At 40.4% G+C, this 17154-nt stretch overlaps 1 protein-coding gene across 1 annotated transcript; it reads right to left on the minus strand.

The window, feature by feature from the left end:
- Window positions 1-4447: 4447 nt before the first annotated feature.
- gad2 (glutamate decarboxylase 2) lies at window positions 4448-15918 on the minus strand. Its single transcript, XM_084702601.1, has 16 exons — window positions 15843-15918; window positions 15439-15507; window positions 15172-15312; window positions 14565-14798; window positions 13706-13796; window positions 12777-12889; window positions 11999-12114; window positions 11323-11402; window positions 11127-11181; window positions 10784-10900; window positions 9809-9873; window positions 9625-9703; window positions 9287-9436; window positions 8117-8224; window positions 7010-7099; window positions 4448-4892 (listed from the first exon to the last, which is right to left on the minus strand). The coding sequence occupies exons 1-16, from the start codon at window positions 15916-15918 to the stop codon at window positions 4719-4721; spliced, it is 1758 nt and encodes a 585-aa protein (XP_084558727.1). The 3' UTR covers window positions 4448-4718.
- Window positions 15919-17154: the final 1236 nt, after the last annotated feature.

Here is a 17154-nt window from a genome sequence, read left to right on the forward strand (position 1 = left end):
CACATGCGAGGGGCATGTTTTAGACAGGAAACCAGGCCAAAGGCCAAAATCCTCTACTTAAGAGCCTGCTCCTCCACTCACACATGAAGAACAGCGCTCTGGAGGAGGAAACGATAAGTTTCCAGATAGCGTGTCAGGAATAAACACTAATGAAATGGACCAGGGCAACTATGTCATAACAACTGTCACACAGAGATTAGCTCTTTAGAAGAAGAACATCCATCGGTGTGAAGTAGAGATGCTCCACTGAGACCCAGAGTAGTACTCATATCTATATAAAAACAGCCATATGGTTTAGAGTGTGCTTTGCTCTGTGTGAAAATATCCTCGCATAGTTGTGTAGAATCATGGGTTGAGTCCAAGTACCTCTACAAACACATCATTTTATCCATCAATGTGTCGTCAGCGCCAACTGATAATGTGGTCTCCAAATGTTTATCATAAAGCATCAGTTACCTTCCGAGAAGCCGGCATCATACCAAGGCTTCCATCATTAAGTAAACAAACAGGCTTACAACCCATATGTGGGCCAACACACTTTAGAAACAGACGGCAACATTTTCTCTGTGAGACTCCCTCTCTTTTCCTTTAAGAGGCGAGAGGGGTAGAGGAGGTGAACCATCTGGTAAACCTTCTAAGTTTGGTAGGGAAAGCTGTGCTCAAAGTACACATTCTTTGAAATGTTCAACAACTTCGAATGATTTTGTTCTGTCCAAAATAGCATCAGAAGTCACACCTTAATCATAGAATAGATTTAAAATCATGCTGCAATGCTAAATGACCTAAATACCAATGTTTCAGTAGAAGGTTTAGATGGAGCTGATGTGGTTTCGTTCAGATCGTAATCGTTTGTGACGCAGCAGTGCCACCTAGAGAACAGATCTGAGCAGCATTGGTCTGTGGCAGATGAACATCTTCCGTTTCCCTGCATGGCTGTGATATGAAACATGATATAAGCTACAGTAGAATACATCCACATTCAGCCTAGAAAACTGTCCTCTTGAACTCACTTTGGGAGTGAAAAGGCACTGTGAATGTGGGAATTAGCTATATTGATATGTGAGGGGTCTGTGGGTTTATGCAGAGGTAGCTCTTTGAGGACCTCTGATAGACAAGTGCCATATCCAACCCAGTGGGTTTATGTAACTATTTGACTCTGCTTATGTAACACTGCGTGTTTAAAAGTCCTCTAGGTCTAAACTTTGGGAAAGGATTTAGGTGCTTGCTGTTTACATGACGTTTAACAATTGCTTTTGAACAAGTAAATGATACAAAACTGAGAATGACTTTTGGCAATAATATTTATTTGAATTTCCTCAAGATAGCGACACACAAGACAATTGGATGTTTGACAAGAGACTAGAATCTTTCATAACATGTTAATTCGTTGTTCCATATTCCATATGAACAAATAACTGGTTAGACAGAAGAAAAATATATTTTGTTTTCTTATGGCGCTCATGCTTTGTTACAGAGAAAGAACAGCGTACTTAAGAGGTCATGTGAGAAACTGGATTAGCAGGAGGGTTGAACTGGACAGTTTTCATACTATATTGGATCAAAGTGTAGAGTCTTGCAAAATCAGATGTAAATAATCAACGGGCATGACTAAATCAAAACACTAACATAACACCATGACACAAGTCAACATAATCTCTCAAACCGACGCACAGAACAACAGTGGGTAGCCAAGAAAACGGAAAAGCTCAGAGTCATCGAGATCGACTTGCTACCAAAGAGAGAAAGCCAAAGAGAGTTTATATAGAGCAGGATACAGAAGCGTTTAGAAAGGCATGCTTGGGATCTACACACAGAGGTTAGATATAGTTAACTACAGTCAGAGGGGCCACAGACACAAGCAGAAAGAGATAGATACAATAGAGAAAGAGATAGAAAGTTAGAAGCCCAATAAAGGATTATGCTAGGCAAGATTAGCATGCTTGCAGAGCGAGAAGCAGTAACTTTACGGGACATTGACAATATACAGAACAGTTGTAAAGGCTAGCGACAGTACACTAAACTACGAGCTAAGCTATTGATTGTGGGAGCTAAAGCTAGTAACAAGAGCTACATAGAATGTACAGTATATATATATTGTAGATTGTATTTCACAAGCTGGAGAAGCAAGGCGTTGCATGCACGTGCAAAGGAAGCAAGTTTTAGTATAGTAGCAGCAGCAGCAAGAGAAACAAAATGGCTGACTTTCCATGACTACCACAGTGAGATTCATCTGTTGTTTGTGTCACAGTGTGTTAGTCTATTACAACAGGGAAGGTTTGTATAATGTACTTTAGAAAGACTCTAGGATGGACTCTGTAAATATACGATGAAGTCATAATAACAGGTCATAGAGAAGCTACATCATATCTACAAACTACAAAATTGACAAAACAGCAAAAGCAAGAAGTTTAAAATCAAACCTCGACTTTCTTCTCCAACAGAACCTCAGAAGTTGCAACACACTCAAACTAATTATGTTTTGTGTCTTTTTCTCACCACTTATGAACAACCATTTGACATTGCACGTTATTAGATCATCTTATGCGTATACTCTAAAGTGCACAACCTCGCTTTTGAGGAGAACTAGACAATACTGGCGATCGATACTAAGGCAACACATTTACAGAACACACAAGTACACATTAAATCATACTGTCAAGTATCACATGTGCACAAAAGAACACAGGGCTTCAGTGTGGAAAAGGGCTTTGCATATTCATTTGAAATCCATACCACAGTCGTCAGAATCTGAAATAGTTTTCAAGGTGAATTCAGTTTCATTAACCAAGTGTTAAAGCCAGTCCCTGATCACATTTTTCTTTGAAGTAGCTAGTATGGGCTACACTAATAAAGTCAAGTATCGGACACACACACACACACACACACACAAATAAGCATTGTTGACCAACAGGATGAAAATACAGATATTCCTTGTTGGATAGAGAAAATATTAATAACTTTACCTCACATAATAGTCTCTGGTTAAATGCCTTATATACACATTTGTATACACACACAGATATGTACGTATGACATTTGAAAATTCTATTTACAGTCTATGATTAAAGTGATTGTACACTGATAAACCATGTTGAGCAAATTGTGCTTTTCTAACATGTGTTCTAATGGCAATGCTACAAAACCTCTGCTTGGCAAAACAGGGTTTGCATTACAGACAAATAAATGCCTTTGGCCTTCAATTTCAATCATGTTTGTGACTGACTACTTTCAATTGCTATTGATTCTACAATTTGCAGACTACTTTAAAACTTTTTTAGTAGACAAAATGCCCAAGTTTTCTTAAGAACAGACTTTACTTATTGTTTGTTAGCCATTAGATTGGACCCATATCAAAATATTGCTGGAGAATGAATACATTAGATGCCGTAACTATAGTAATAAGGGATGATCTTCTTTCCCCTGCTGTTTAGTGCAAGTGATGTCAGGTATGGCTGCAAATCTGGTGATGTGTCTAGCCTATACTGTAAACAAAATGCATGTAATTTACCTCCATCTGTAAGTTCTTTGTTATAAATCGACGGCTCAGACAGCTTGACTTTCTACTGCAGGCTTCAGCCCTTGAGCATGACAATAACACTCACAACCCTTAAAGCAGGTGTCTCCAACCCTGCTCCTGGAGAGCTACCTGCTGTAGCTTTCCCTCCAACCCTAATCTAGCACACCTGATTCTAATAATTAGTTGGTGGATTGGGTCATTAGTGTCAAACCAGGACCAATAAGTGTGGTGGGAGCAAAAACCAACATGCAGGTAGCTCTCCAGCCAGAAGGTTGGAGACCCCTGCCTTAAAGGGTAGCTTTGCTGTCTTTAAATATATGATGAGCCTGTCAACCTCCATATCTTCTTATTGACTGTTGACATAAATTTATGGCTCACATTCTATATCTACAATTAGAGACTTCGAAGTGCAATTAAATAATAGCTGAGGCTTTAAAAGCAGGTCATACAACACAAAGTGCATTCATAAAGAACATGAATATGCCTGGTGTGTTGAGGACATGGAACTCCAGGAGCTCCAGGAGCTCAAGTGACCGAGTGAAAATACCTTTTGCTGTAAAGGACTTGTTTCCATATATGATTATCCTTACAATCCCACTTTTTTCCGTATTCAACATTTTACGTTCTCCACTTATACATATTTGGAAACATCAGACACTGGAAAAAATCTATTTGGATTTGTAGACGTCTGATACAGTATCAGCAAATCACTCTTTTAGAGCCAAAAGACCAAGACTATTGAGACTACGGGTTGAAATATGCAATGTAAAGGCAGTTGACTGAGTTGAGGCAAGCTGAAGTGTTATTTTTTAACATAAACGACTACATTGTAGAGTACAATAGCACACAACCACATTTGGCACTTACAATATCTGGCAAATGAGAATGATTAGAAAATAACCTCCTCCTCATCAACCTATTGCACTAGCATCTTATATCACAAAAATACATAGAAATATTACATTGATTGCTCTACTTTATACTAAGAAAGGCAGACAGAAGCACTTTTACAGAGCTCTAGACCTAGTTGGCCCACAACATAGCTACAATACATAAATATGGATATTTCTATAGATCTTTTTCTCAAATATACTTTTTTTTTAATATATACCTTGGGACTTTGAAGGAAAGAAAAATAGTTACCAGTACATTCACGACAAACATTTCATCCGCCTAGAGGAAAATGAGGGGACAATTTGTCTTATAGGTCCTGCCCAAGCCGTTCGATTTCCTCAATTAGAAAGTCGATGTCCTGGAAGGTGGCTGCAGGGTTGGAGATGACCATGCGGAAAAAGTTGACCTTGTCCCCCTGTGGTTGGTAGCTGACCATGGTGGTCCCGTACTCCATCATCCTGGCCTTGATGACTGGAGCCACCTGGACAACACGACACACTTTTACCATTCATCCTCCGAACAAACCACCTGTTTAATTGAAGCTCCACTTAAGATTCATCTATGATGAATGAATGAACCAATCTGTGGATTAATCAATCAGAGCAATTTCTTTTCTGACCTTATTTAGGAACCAGGTTTGTGGGAAATCAAGTCATATTTGTTCAAATGGATCAAACACCTTCCTCAGCCACGGTATCCACAGATGCACCAATTACACTCCCCCATCTGCCCCCCCACACACACACACCTCACCCGCCACCCCCCCCACCACCCCCCTCCACCGTCCCCCCCCGCCACCAAAAAACAGCTTGTGACAGCAAGGGTGACGACTAAATCAAGCGCCAGGGAAGGTTCAGCAGGCACTGGCTGACATTGTAAAGTTGAAAGGTTATCTTGCAAGGAAAGTAATTTATTTTGCTCCCTACTTGGCCCCTTTGGTGGAGTGAAATCTCATCCCTGACGCTTAAAAGCAGATTCAATTACAAGTTTGCAGCCGATAGAGGAAGTGACACTCTGCTGTCATGTTTGTTGGCAGGACCACTCTGTGGCTGTAGAGCAGTTCTACCAGGAACACTATTTCAGCCACAACATGGGCCTTGACATGACTCACAGCTACCCTTTAAGTGTTATCTACCTTAAGTGTTTCTCAAAATAGAATGTAAAATAATTCAGTTGAGGAACTAAATAGTAATGCAGTTGAAACTTAGCTTTTAATAAAAAATAAGAAAGGCATCTATTTATAATGTAAAAGTGAAGTTTTTACCAGCATGTCTTTTTCCTCACAGTGACATTTTGAGTCAAGAATATAAAGATAAGAAGTAATATAGCTAGTGAATTACAAATGCTTTAGCTTCAAAGCTCATGGATATAAATTACTTTAATAACCTAAAGGTCTCGAATAATGTAGAATAGACTTATAGCATATTTGAGGTATTAAGTTCAAGCATGCAAAGAAACTTTTAAAAGTAAAAAATTATAATACTGCTAAGAGTGGCTATGCATACAGAACAAAAACATTTAAGGTTTACTTCGGTCCTTTCACTGTTCAAAGCCCACTGCTGTTGAGATACCCAGTCTGTATTTACAGGGCCAGCAGTGCTTGGCTAGCACAAAAGGCTGCCTACAGCTCTCATCACAATATAATTACAGTCCTTCCACCCCAAATTTGTTGCAGGTGTCCTGCTTCAGTTGGTACTGCTGCAATTATATAGAATAACAATAACTACCAGTAATCAACCTTACATTAAATTGCCCCGATTATATAAGTGCCCTGACAATAATTACACTTTTTTTTTCATTCACTGTTTAGAATATTTAGAATTTAAGATATCGGGTATAAATATAAGGTTTCCCTGCAGTGTTACCTTTTCTCTTTGTGGTCTTAATTGTTCTAAATAGGTATCAAAGGGCAATAATTAATTATGTTGATGTCCATGGAATACTCTGTACTCAGGCATTCTGGCTGATGAGTCTATGACAAGTGAAGCTATGTTTAGATGAATATTGGAAAATATGGAAGAAAGTACATTTATTTGAAAGATGGACGTGGGAGAATGAGAAACAATAAGGCAAAGAAAAATTGAGAAATCAACTGAGAGAGAAAGAGGGAGGAAAAGAGAGCAGGAAAAAAAGAGAGAGAGAGAGAGAGGCTCTTTGTATGTCAGGCACGCACACCATCTGTTTTTCCTAATTGTCGATTAGTGTGCCTTTGCTGCTCTGAGCATTGCTGCCTCTGAATGGCTGCCACGGTTACAGCTGACATCCAATGACTGAAGTCATAACCTCAGTCACCCCCATCCCAGGCCATTGTCATTTGAAAAAATATCTGAGCAAAACACTTACCAACCAACCAACCAAGATATGATGTTCCTAAATCCTTGGGCACACAATTTCAATTACCATCATTTTTTTTTATTTTTTACTTTCCTTCAAAACGACAACAAGCGTCAGCCATTTTGTTCCCGAGGCGAGCACGGGGTGAACGAGCTGCAAGGCCAAACAACACGAGGGTGTGAAGAACAGACGCCAGACTGTCTGTTCTTCACCAGACAGGTCTTCACTTCAGACCAGACGGGCCAGCCCTGTGTTTTTCCGTACCTTGTGCAATCGTTTCTTTTTCTCCTCCTTGTCCTCCAGAAAGCGCATCCCAGGAGGAAGGTACCAGAAACACACGTTGGTGTGCTGGGGCTGAGGAAGCACAGAGTAGACAGATGAGAAATTGTATTGGATAAACATGAAAATCAAAACACTACTAACCACACACACACACAAATGCACACACGTTCACAACCATGACCCCCCACCCACGCACATAGACACAAACACAGCAGGACAGAAAACAAAAGAAATTGATCCGAAAAACCACAGAATGGAAGGCTCTGAAAATAATCCTGCCAGTGTTTCAAGCCATTGTATTTTCTGTTTGCTGAAAAGAAAAAATCACACCCTGAACACATAACTCCATTTGCTGTTTCAGGTGGTCTGGCTAGTATGCCAGAATGCCTCTTAACTCTCTATTCTGGGAGAAAAGGCTGGAATTAGCAAAAGGGAAAAACCTTCAGTATACATGGCTGACTAGCCATGTATAGGACACTCATTTGCACAGCCTGTGTTGAGTCATGGATGACTCTACCAAATGTGACTCTCTTAAAGACAAGGCTAACTAAGCAGTAAGTCAATGCCCCGAGGATTGTTACACAGCATGTCTCTTTCATGGTCCTTGTTTTTGGCTGAGATAAAAAATGTTTTCATAAAAACATACCCATAAAACACACTTAGTAGTCATTCTACATAACTCTGTCCAAGTTCTACATTCACAGAGGTGCTTGGCCTCATAACATAATATCTAAGCCAAAGATAAATGTTTGCCATTGTGGGGGGGGGAGATTCAGTGGGGGACATTTCAGAAACAGGACTATTCATATGTATATGAGCAATTACACAGTCTATTATATGCTATCCATTAAACATGATAGCAGGCATATTATCCTGGCAAGGCATGCAATGGATGAAGCATTCATCCAACACAAAGAACTGGTTTACTTCCTGTCAATCAAGTGGACCATGAATGACACAAAATTTCCCAATAATAAGGACATATGTAAGTGACATACTATATTGAGTATATTATGTCAGTTGCAGGTCATTTTTGTATCTTCCATGTAGAGTATTGCCTAAACAAAGTAAAAAAAGAGGTGAACTTACTTTTCCATCAAAGACCATCTCGTATCCTTCTCTGTCTTTGATCTTGTTGTACAGGTATTCGGACAGCTCCAGACACATGTCAATCTGGGACTCAAACCCAATGGTGCCCTGCCAATCCAAGAGAAAACACTGTTAGCACCAAGGTGCTCACAAGGTGAAGGCAGTACTGATTTACTGTGACTGGTTTAACTGCATGATGACTTGTGGTCTATATCAAGAGAGAGAGAGAGAGGTCAATCGACACTTTTTGAAAAAAATACATATACTGTATGTATGTATGATACTGTATGTATCTATGATGCCACTTCCGTCCTGTTTTGGCCCCTGCATTTGGCTGAAGATACTTCTGTGATGCATCATATTGACAATAGAATCACTTTTTAATAATGCATTCCATCATACGCCTATTGTGTTGAGAAATTGAGTTGAGAAGGTCTAAATTACCATAAAATAAAACCAACACAACTGGCAAATGGCATAGCCATATCCCATATTTGTAGATTTGAAATTAAGCTGAAAAATACATAGTGATATCCAATATGAAACAGTATTTGAATATAAGTACACTGTGGTTCATTTGAAATCCAGAGAAAATTAATACCTTCTAAGTCATTTTACGTTAAATTAAACCATTACATGTTTTGTACACTCCAGCAACATTTTTTGTACACTCCTGCAACCCTTTGTACAAAATATGTCCCCCTCACCTCCCCCAAAAGCAAGGCTGCACCTGTGTCTTTGTGATGTAGGGGCTGTCAATTCCCCATTGTAGCACTTTGATTAGCTATTACCCCCTGGCCCTCAGCTGTCAGGCTGCAGGGGTAAGACCAGCCACCTCCTGCCTGGAAAAGGCCTCACAGACAGGCCTCATTGTCAGGTAGTGTTAGGACTGAGTGCTCTTTGCCTGGAACGCGCAAGCACACTATTTCACAAGAGCCTTTTTTAATGAAAATAGGAAGTGAACATAAGACTTCATCCTACCATAAACATGCTACTCTGGGAGTACTCAAATTCAAACAGTAAGTTTAGGCATCTTCATTTGATAGGAAAACCATGTAGCATAGGCTTGACATTCAAGTTGTACACCCAGGTGGCACATGTTAAGATGTTCCCTTTTACAAACTGTCCAAACATTGAATCACTGACAGGAGAGCCAGGGGAACCCCTCACCTTAGCTCTCCACATGAGCCAGAGCTTGAAGATGTCCACATGGCGACCACACTGCAAGGCCTTGTCCCCAGTGTCGTAGGACAGGTCATAGTGCTTGTCCTGCTGGAACAGGTAGCAGGCATGCATCTGGTTGCAGTTCTGCATCAAACCCTGGGGGGACACAAGGCATACAAGATCCGATCAGACGGCCAGGATTAAGCGGCATATGTTGCACAGACCGATCATATAGTATGTTGAACCTCAATTCATGACACTCTTTTACGATGTAGCCCTCCAAATAATGACCAAGTTCACAAACCTTTTTGAATTTTCACAATAAATGAGAACAATGTTTTTACCTCCTCCCTAACCAGCAAGGCAGAGCACTGGAGAGGAACTGACATCATCTTGTGAGGGTTCCATGTGACCGAGTTGGCCCTGGGATTGGACAGAAGCAGATGCATCAGATTACATACAAGCACACTGGACACAGGCAGGCTGGATTAAATAAATGTTGAGGAGCTGTTGAGAGGTGGAACTGACCTGTCCACTCCATCCAGCTTCCACCTGTGTCTCCTGGACATGAGCAGGCTCCCTCCCCATGCACCCTGGAAATCAAACCACAGTCAGATCAGAAAACCCCCCTTTGGGACACACCTTTGTGAAGTGCTGTACTATATTCGAAACGAATGACATCAGCAACATGACATGACAACGTAGTTCGTAATACTGCTTTAAAGTATTAGAAACCTGTATCTCTTGGAGGCTATACATGTTCCAAGTCCATGTGGGTTCTCATAGATGAATCATACAGAAATATGGTTCGTATAAGTCACAAATCACCCATGAAAAAACATCCCACGTCCGTAAGTATTTGTATCCCTCTCTTCCCTTCCACACAGGAAAAACATCTGACAGGGTATTTATGTTTTGTCACACTGTCCTCTCTGTTGCATTCCTCTCTGTGTCTTAATAGAGGTGTCCCTGTTGCGTGTCACGCCTGAATCACCTCCATTAACAGATAGAGACCTTCAGTCTGGGAAGGCCATGATGGGGAAGTCAGGGGAGAAGATGATTTACAGCCTCTGCTCCAGTTTCCTTAATCTGTGTGAGAGGAAATGGTTGGCTCCTATCTAGGTCAGCTACAGGCTGCGGAGGGGGATCCAGATAGATATGGAACATTTATCAAACTCAGCCGCCTGGTAGAAAGCGATGCCATTTTCCTGTCTGCACTGAAACACCTGTGGCGAAAAAGCTAACGATTTACAATTTACAGAGGTAATGGTAGGCGGAGTTCAACATGGTCTCCAGAAGGAGATGTTTCCTCCTATGCTAACGAAACAGCTAAGCTATTCTCGTCCTGAAGCGGCCTGGGTTTTGAATCTGGCCTTGGCCCTTTGCTGCATGTCTTCACCCCCCCCCCCCCTCCCTCTATATATATATATATTATATATCTCCTGTCAGACTTTACTTACAAACAAAACAAGCTCTTCAAAAAGAAGTGGTGTTGTTACTCACATCCACGTGCATCCAGACGTTGTACTTCTTGCAGATGTCCGAGATGGGGATAAGAGGGTCGAAGGCTCCGTACACCGTGGTGCCAGCAGTGGCACTCACAAAGAACGGCACAAAGTCCTGGAGGGACGGGAACGAGATCATGAACTGGTCAGCAGTCCACACTTTGAATGTCATCGACAATACAGGTTTTCATTCATTCCTGCTGCTTGCTACTGTGCAATTCCGTCCCACAATTCTAGAATGATCTCCATGATCATATTCGATTACATACAGTACATAAATAGGTAAAGCTGACGTCTCGTCTGTGTCATGATGGAGGTAGGGATCTGTCATAGGATTTTACCTTCTGTTTGGCTTCTAGTATTCTCCTTTCAAGGTCAGCTGGGATCATTTTACCACTGCGGGTAGGAGGGAGAAAAAGAAGAAAAAAAACACAGTTTATTGCCGCAATACTTTTGCCATCATGCATGCTCATCAGAGCAGCATGTACAGTTTGATCCTTGAGCAAGCTTCAGTCTAAGCACACAGGGGTTCTGTACCTTTCATCCACTTTGATGCAGATGACACTCTCCGTTCCAATGCCTAAGGCCGCGGCACCCTTTTTGATCGAGAAATGGCTCTGAAATCCAAAGACGAGAACATTTAGAAGGGATAACCTTTTAATAAGCCTACAGGTACATCAGTAGTAGCATTTAACAGCCTGTCTTGTTTTCGTAAAAATATATATATTTTATAGCTTAGTAAAGAAGTTGAGGACAAAGGAGATTTCTGCAATAAAAACAATTTGAATGTTGAATGCTCTAAAAAAGCCAGGGCTTTTGGGACGAAATACCATTTGGACTGTTGCGTCCTGCAGCTTTCAAATCAAATCCTTCAAATCCTCCGAACTGCTGCAGGGGGTGAAATATCACCTAGCATCCTTGCAATGTGCCACACATAATGTCAACGACACTTGGTGTGAGAAGGAAAGTGACATTTCCTACCTACAAACAAGTGGCAGACGCCACTAAGACAACTGCATCAAACTCAGCCCTGATTCTACAAAATCCATCAGTGCAGTAGATGCATAGTTGTGTATTTCAAAATGTTACCAATTAATCAATTAACTAATGTACTCCTACTTAACAAATTGAGCAAACAGCTAACTTAGCAAAACGTTTATTTTAAAAAGGCAAGAAGCCTTGATGGAAAGTAGGGATGGGGTGAGGAGCCTACATGTTCGGACGTGAAGGCCACCAGTCTGGGGACCGATGACATTCCTTTCTCCTTCACTTCAGGAAACATCTTGAAGCGAGCTAGCAGCATGGCGTACATGTTGGAAATAGCACCACCTGGAGGACAGAAGATACCCACAGTTCTCAATCACTTCAGCTGGCGTCCGTAGATTGTTCACTTGCGGGAGAAATATCGCCCCGCACTCCCCTTTTGAAAAGTAATCACACATAGCAAATGTGAAAATTGCCATGCTTGGGTTCTTATTGATAAACAAGGCCATTGAGCACTTTCACAGCGTGTTCAAAGTCAGGGAAATGCTAAATGTCTTTCAACACATGCAAAGGCTTTTCTACAGGAGTCTGGGTTTAAAACGAGTCCAGGCCATTTCCTGCATGTCTTCCCCTATCTTCTCCCTGCCTTTCCTATCACAGTCTCTATCGATAAAGGCTTAAAAAACATATATATATAAAAAATAATTCATTGCAATGCATAGTTGTGCTGTCAGCCACTGCTTTCAATATGAACGCCTGGAATCTCATGAATCTTATCATTCATTGTTCTCTTCTCCTCTGATTGGTGATTATTGCATGTCAACCAGAACTCCTCGAGGGACCATATGAGAGGTTGCTGGAGGTTGCCACAAAAAAAAAGATATGCTAATAAGCTGTGGAAAGTGTTCCATTATATCATCAAAATGCAAATTGACACGGACCAGTAAATGGACCAGACCATTTTCACCGAAGGTGTAGGGGGGAACTGAAAGGCAACATTCACTCACCAGGAGAGAAGATGCCATCCCCTCGTCCATCCTGCCAGCCAATGATCTCCCTCATCTTCTTCAGTGTGACGTATTCCAGCAGCACAAAGACAGGAGCCACCTCATAGGTGAACCTGGATTGCGCAAGTGGCATCACATGTTCAAGGTTACGCAAATAAGGATGTGTCTCAAAAAATAGAAAGAAATGGTCAGACGTCACAGAAACTGTTTTGCAACAGCTTTTCCTGAGCAGGTCTGTTTGTCATTGAAAAGGTTGATCCAGGGTTAAGACATGAGGGACAAGACTTAAGAAACTTTTCTAAGGCAGGGTGGCCTTTTTTTTCTCCTTCCTGTGAAGTTATTCAATGTATAAGGGGTATTTATGGAGGTCAAATTATTTTATTTCACATATCACACAATGTAATATGTAATACTTTGTCATACTTTCGTTGCAAATTACTACATATATTATGTGTTCATTAGAGAGAATTGGGGGCATTTGTGTTAGCATACTGTGAGTTTATTTTTCCTTTCAAGTAGAAGATTTTGTCATATTTATTGAAAGAGCAATAATTACATAAATAAGCATGGTTGTTAATATGAACTGAATGTTATGCAGCTGGCAGATTCCCAGTCCTCTTTCTATGACTCATCCTTGACTTAGGGTCCATTATCTTCCCCAGCTAACCCTCAAATTAACTGTGGATAAGCCTGAATGAAGAGAAATTTTATTCCACAGCTAATTTATCTCCTTGAATCACCACAGGGACATAGGAAAGAGGGAGGTGTGGGTTAAACTTATGTAGTATTGAGTCCTAATTTTCAGTTAAAAGCATAATTTTCATTTGCACCCATTGCTATCATTTTAAGCAAACATGGGGAAATGCATGTGGAAAGGAAGTAGATGTTAAATACGATCAGTGATTTATAATGTAGGAAAAGATACTCACATATTGGTATTGGCGGTGGACGTAAGCCAGTCTGCTGCTAGCCCAACCATGTCTAATCCTGTAGAGAGCTGATTGAAGTACCTGGGATGAGCTATAGACAGAAAGACCCAGAGGGGTAAATTGTGTGAAATAAAATATGGTTAATGTTGTTAATTTCCTTTTTTTGGTGAATAACATTTACACCTTTGAATATTGATTGTGTATGGATGTCTTAATGAACTTGATGTTCATGCCTGACATTGCATGTTAGAAATATAAACTAAGATTTACCACATCATCCTAGCAGGATCATCCACATCATCCTTACATATATATTCCACTCTTTACAGTTAGGTTTGATTGTTTTAAGGATTTTACAACATTATAAACAGCAAATATTTGGCAGGGAACACTGTTTTAGTTAAATTCGTTTTTAAATCGATTTTGGGTGGAGGCAATGAAGTGGGAATGAATTAGGGTTGTGTCATTTTCAATTTGCCCCATAATAGGAATGGCTTTTCTCCTCCAAATAGACGGTCACTAGGGAATAAGGAGGACTTGGCCCATTTAACTGATTATCATCTCGGTGCTTCTCATACCAGGTTTACATCACCTTATCGTAAATTACAGTCTTGACACTAGAAAGCAACGAGAACGGAATCAAAGCAAATCAAACAATTTGACAATAATTTGTTATTTTCGTCCCTTCAAATATAAAATACATTTAGAAATACCAACAAATAATGATATAGTTAATTTAGTCCTCGTAAATCAATACATGTTTTCATTGAAGCAGGTGCATAATAATGATTTACAATTGTACGTTTCCCTTTACAATAAAAAATATAAAAAGATTTGGGCCTAGCATTTTATAGGCTACCTGTTTTGATCGCGTATTTCAGTGTGGCACGACAGCTTATCAAGATATCATCCAGTGTTTCTGGTTCATCCGACAATTCCCAGTTGTTCCTCTGAAGTAATTCATTGGGATAGTGAAAATCAATAACTTTCGTTTCTCTGTCAAAAGATTCCACGATATATGCCAACAAAATATCCACAACTTCTTGAAGAAATGTCATTGTCTTTGTGTCCCCATTCAACGCGGGTAGCAGGTCTGTGGATAAACACGAAAGACAGTTTCAGATATTAGGCCTTGGAGTTTAACCTTGGCAAAAAAGGTGATTTTTTTCGGTCAGAAAATGTAGCATCCTTGTGCTACGCTTTTTGAGTGGATAAACAGACCACACAAATGGGCTAAAATAAATGTACGCTGCACATTTTGAATAAGTTGGTGTAAAAACATACAAATTGGGATTTCTGGCATGTATGAGGAGTGATAAAAAGCTTTTTTTTTTACTAAACGAAATTGATCACGCAATATAGGATGAAGGTGACCTTTAATATTTCTGCGAAATTGTCTATTGAAAATATTTTGTGGTATCATACTTTGCATTGGAATTTGAAAATGAACTCAAACTTGTTTGTACCTGTTGAGTAAAGGTCGGAAAAACCGACAGCCGCCTTGGAACAATTACACGGTTTATTGCAGCCGCAGGTTTCAGCCGTTGTCTCGGGCTCTTTGGCGGACGGTTCGGTGGGTTTCTCGGCTTCTCCAACATTGAGTAGAGCTTTAATCATTTACAGATCATACAATTAAAATGGGTGAATATCATACGAAAACAATGCTGAAATATTTCTAGTTTGCGACTAAATAATAACCCTACAATAATATCAAAGCCTTCCCTCTAACCTACCACACAATTTCGATCCAATGCCACCGGATCCGGATAATTTTTGGGCCGCCGCCTGGCACCAAGCCCTAGCTGAAAGGATCAAGTCAAACAATGATGAATAATAGACTACACGTTCAGGTTGTCTAACTTTAATATGGTAGCCTGTCGAGAGTCTGAAACACGATAAACATAGACAGATGCATGCATTTAGGCTATAGGCTCAATATGATATAAATCATCAGGCTGTTAGGGTACACTCGATTTTCTTTTGATATTTCAGCTGTTTGCTATTTCATGAAAATTTAACACGTCTATCGTTGTCTGAATGAACATATTGTAAAACATAATTTAAAGTAGCCTAGCAAACGCTGTAAAGCCTATACCTGCGTTCTCTATTTTTAGGGTTTAAAACCCAATATACTCACTCGTACTGGGGCTTTGATTGCCTGTATTGTCGCCCGCATTCTCCCCACCAAGAGACCAAAATCCGTGTGATGCCATTGCAAACAGTAGCCAGCAGTTACGAGCTATACAAGAGAAGAAGACAAATAGTGCCCATCCAGACGGAGGTAAACTCGCCGACGGGGAAAAAAGGAGCTATTCAAAGATGTGGTGCTGAATCTGTCCCCTCGAGTCCTTGACTGCAAAACATCCACCCGTACATTCAAGAGAAATTCTGGAAAAGCTGCAAAAACGGAGCACTTCGCAGTGAGTGTTCTCGGCTCGAAGGTGTCCACAGGTACAAAGACAAATGTACGGCTGCAGTTATCCAAGACAATTTGGTAACGGTTACCCAGAGCTCCACGCGATTAAGTGCAGAGCGCAACTACGCACTACTCACTGCTGACTGAGGCTAAAGGAAATATTCTGGGATATTCAGAGGGAGAGAATGAGGAAGACTAAACCTCTACCGAAGAAAAATATTGTTGTTGGACACAAAATATATCTCTTAAATGAACGTGCATATATTAGCCTATTTAAAAAAAATGTTCCAACACTGAAAGATGAGAAGTCTGCTCTACCCTATGGTTTCAATAATATCGAAATAAAAGAAAAATAAACGGGGATTTTGTCCTAGTTTCAAGTTAACATAGTTTTACGTCACTAGACATCGCAATGTGATTCAAATCATGACGAAGTGGGTTGCGTCGAGAGTCGTGACTTTAACCCCCAACTGTTGTCCCCTCCTGTCGCGTGAATCCCAACTCAAGAAACAATCTGAATAACTTTTTTTGTATAGTATAGCCACACTAATTCATCTACTCAGCGCTTGCTTTTCTGGCAGTCTCCTATAATTGCCCCCCTCCGGTTGAGGAAACACGCGGTGTGGAGACATCATTAGTATGAGCGCTTGGGTCCCTCTCTCTCCGCGCGATTTCCAGCCGAGTACTCTGTAGAGCGTGGCGGAAGAATCCGCGGTCCATTTATTTGTGCTCTCTGTCGTTCGCTCACCGCCGCATCAGAATATCTCCCTTGTCACCACAAAACATTAATAAAATGTAGGACATAAGATAGCTCATACATTTATCAACATGTTTTAAGTCTGAAATCATGGAAAATATTCCTGAGAAATGTGGTGAGGTAACAGACACACACAGGCTACACCACAATCTTTTGATTTCCACATGAACGGCACATACATATTCAATCACACTTACAATCAACACAGCAATTAAATATATGAAATAAAATATTATAGTTATTAATGGAAAGATTGACATTTGAGTAAGATGACAA

Source organism: Hypomesus nipponensis, chromosome 8, assembly GCF_054491055.1.
Source record: "Hypomesus nipponensis isolate SF chromosome 8, ASM5449105v1, whole genome shotgun sequence".
Classification (NCBI taxonomy): Eukaryota; Metazoa; Chordata; class Actinopteri; order Osmeriformes; family Osmeridae; genus Hypomesus; species Hypomesus nipponensis.

What these genes read in the sequence shown, in the direction of transcription:
- gad2 (XM_084702601.1), bottom strand. Translation starts at nt 15,918, where the DNA reads ATGGCATCACACGGATTTTGGTCTCTTGGTGGGGAGAATGCGGGCGAC. An exon ending in GAAATACGCGATCAAAACAG is followed by an intron (nt 13,797 to 14,564) that starts GTAGCCTATAAA and finishes TTCTGTCTATAG; the next exon opens with CTCATCCCAGGTACTTCAAT. An exon ending in TGCATCAAAGTGGATGAAAG is followed by an intron (nt 11,182 to 11,322) that starts GTACAGAACCCC and finishes TCCTACCCGCAG; the next exon opens with TGGTAAAATGATCCCAGCTG.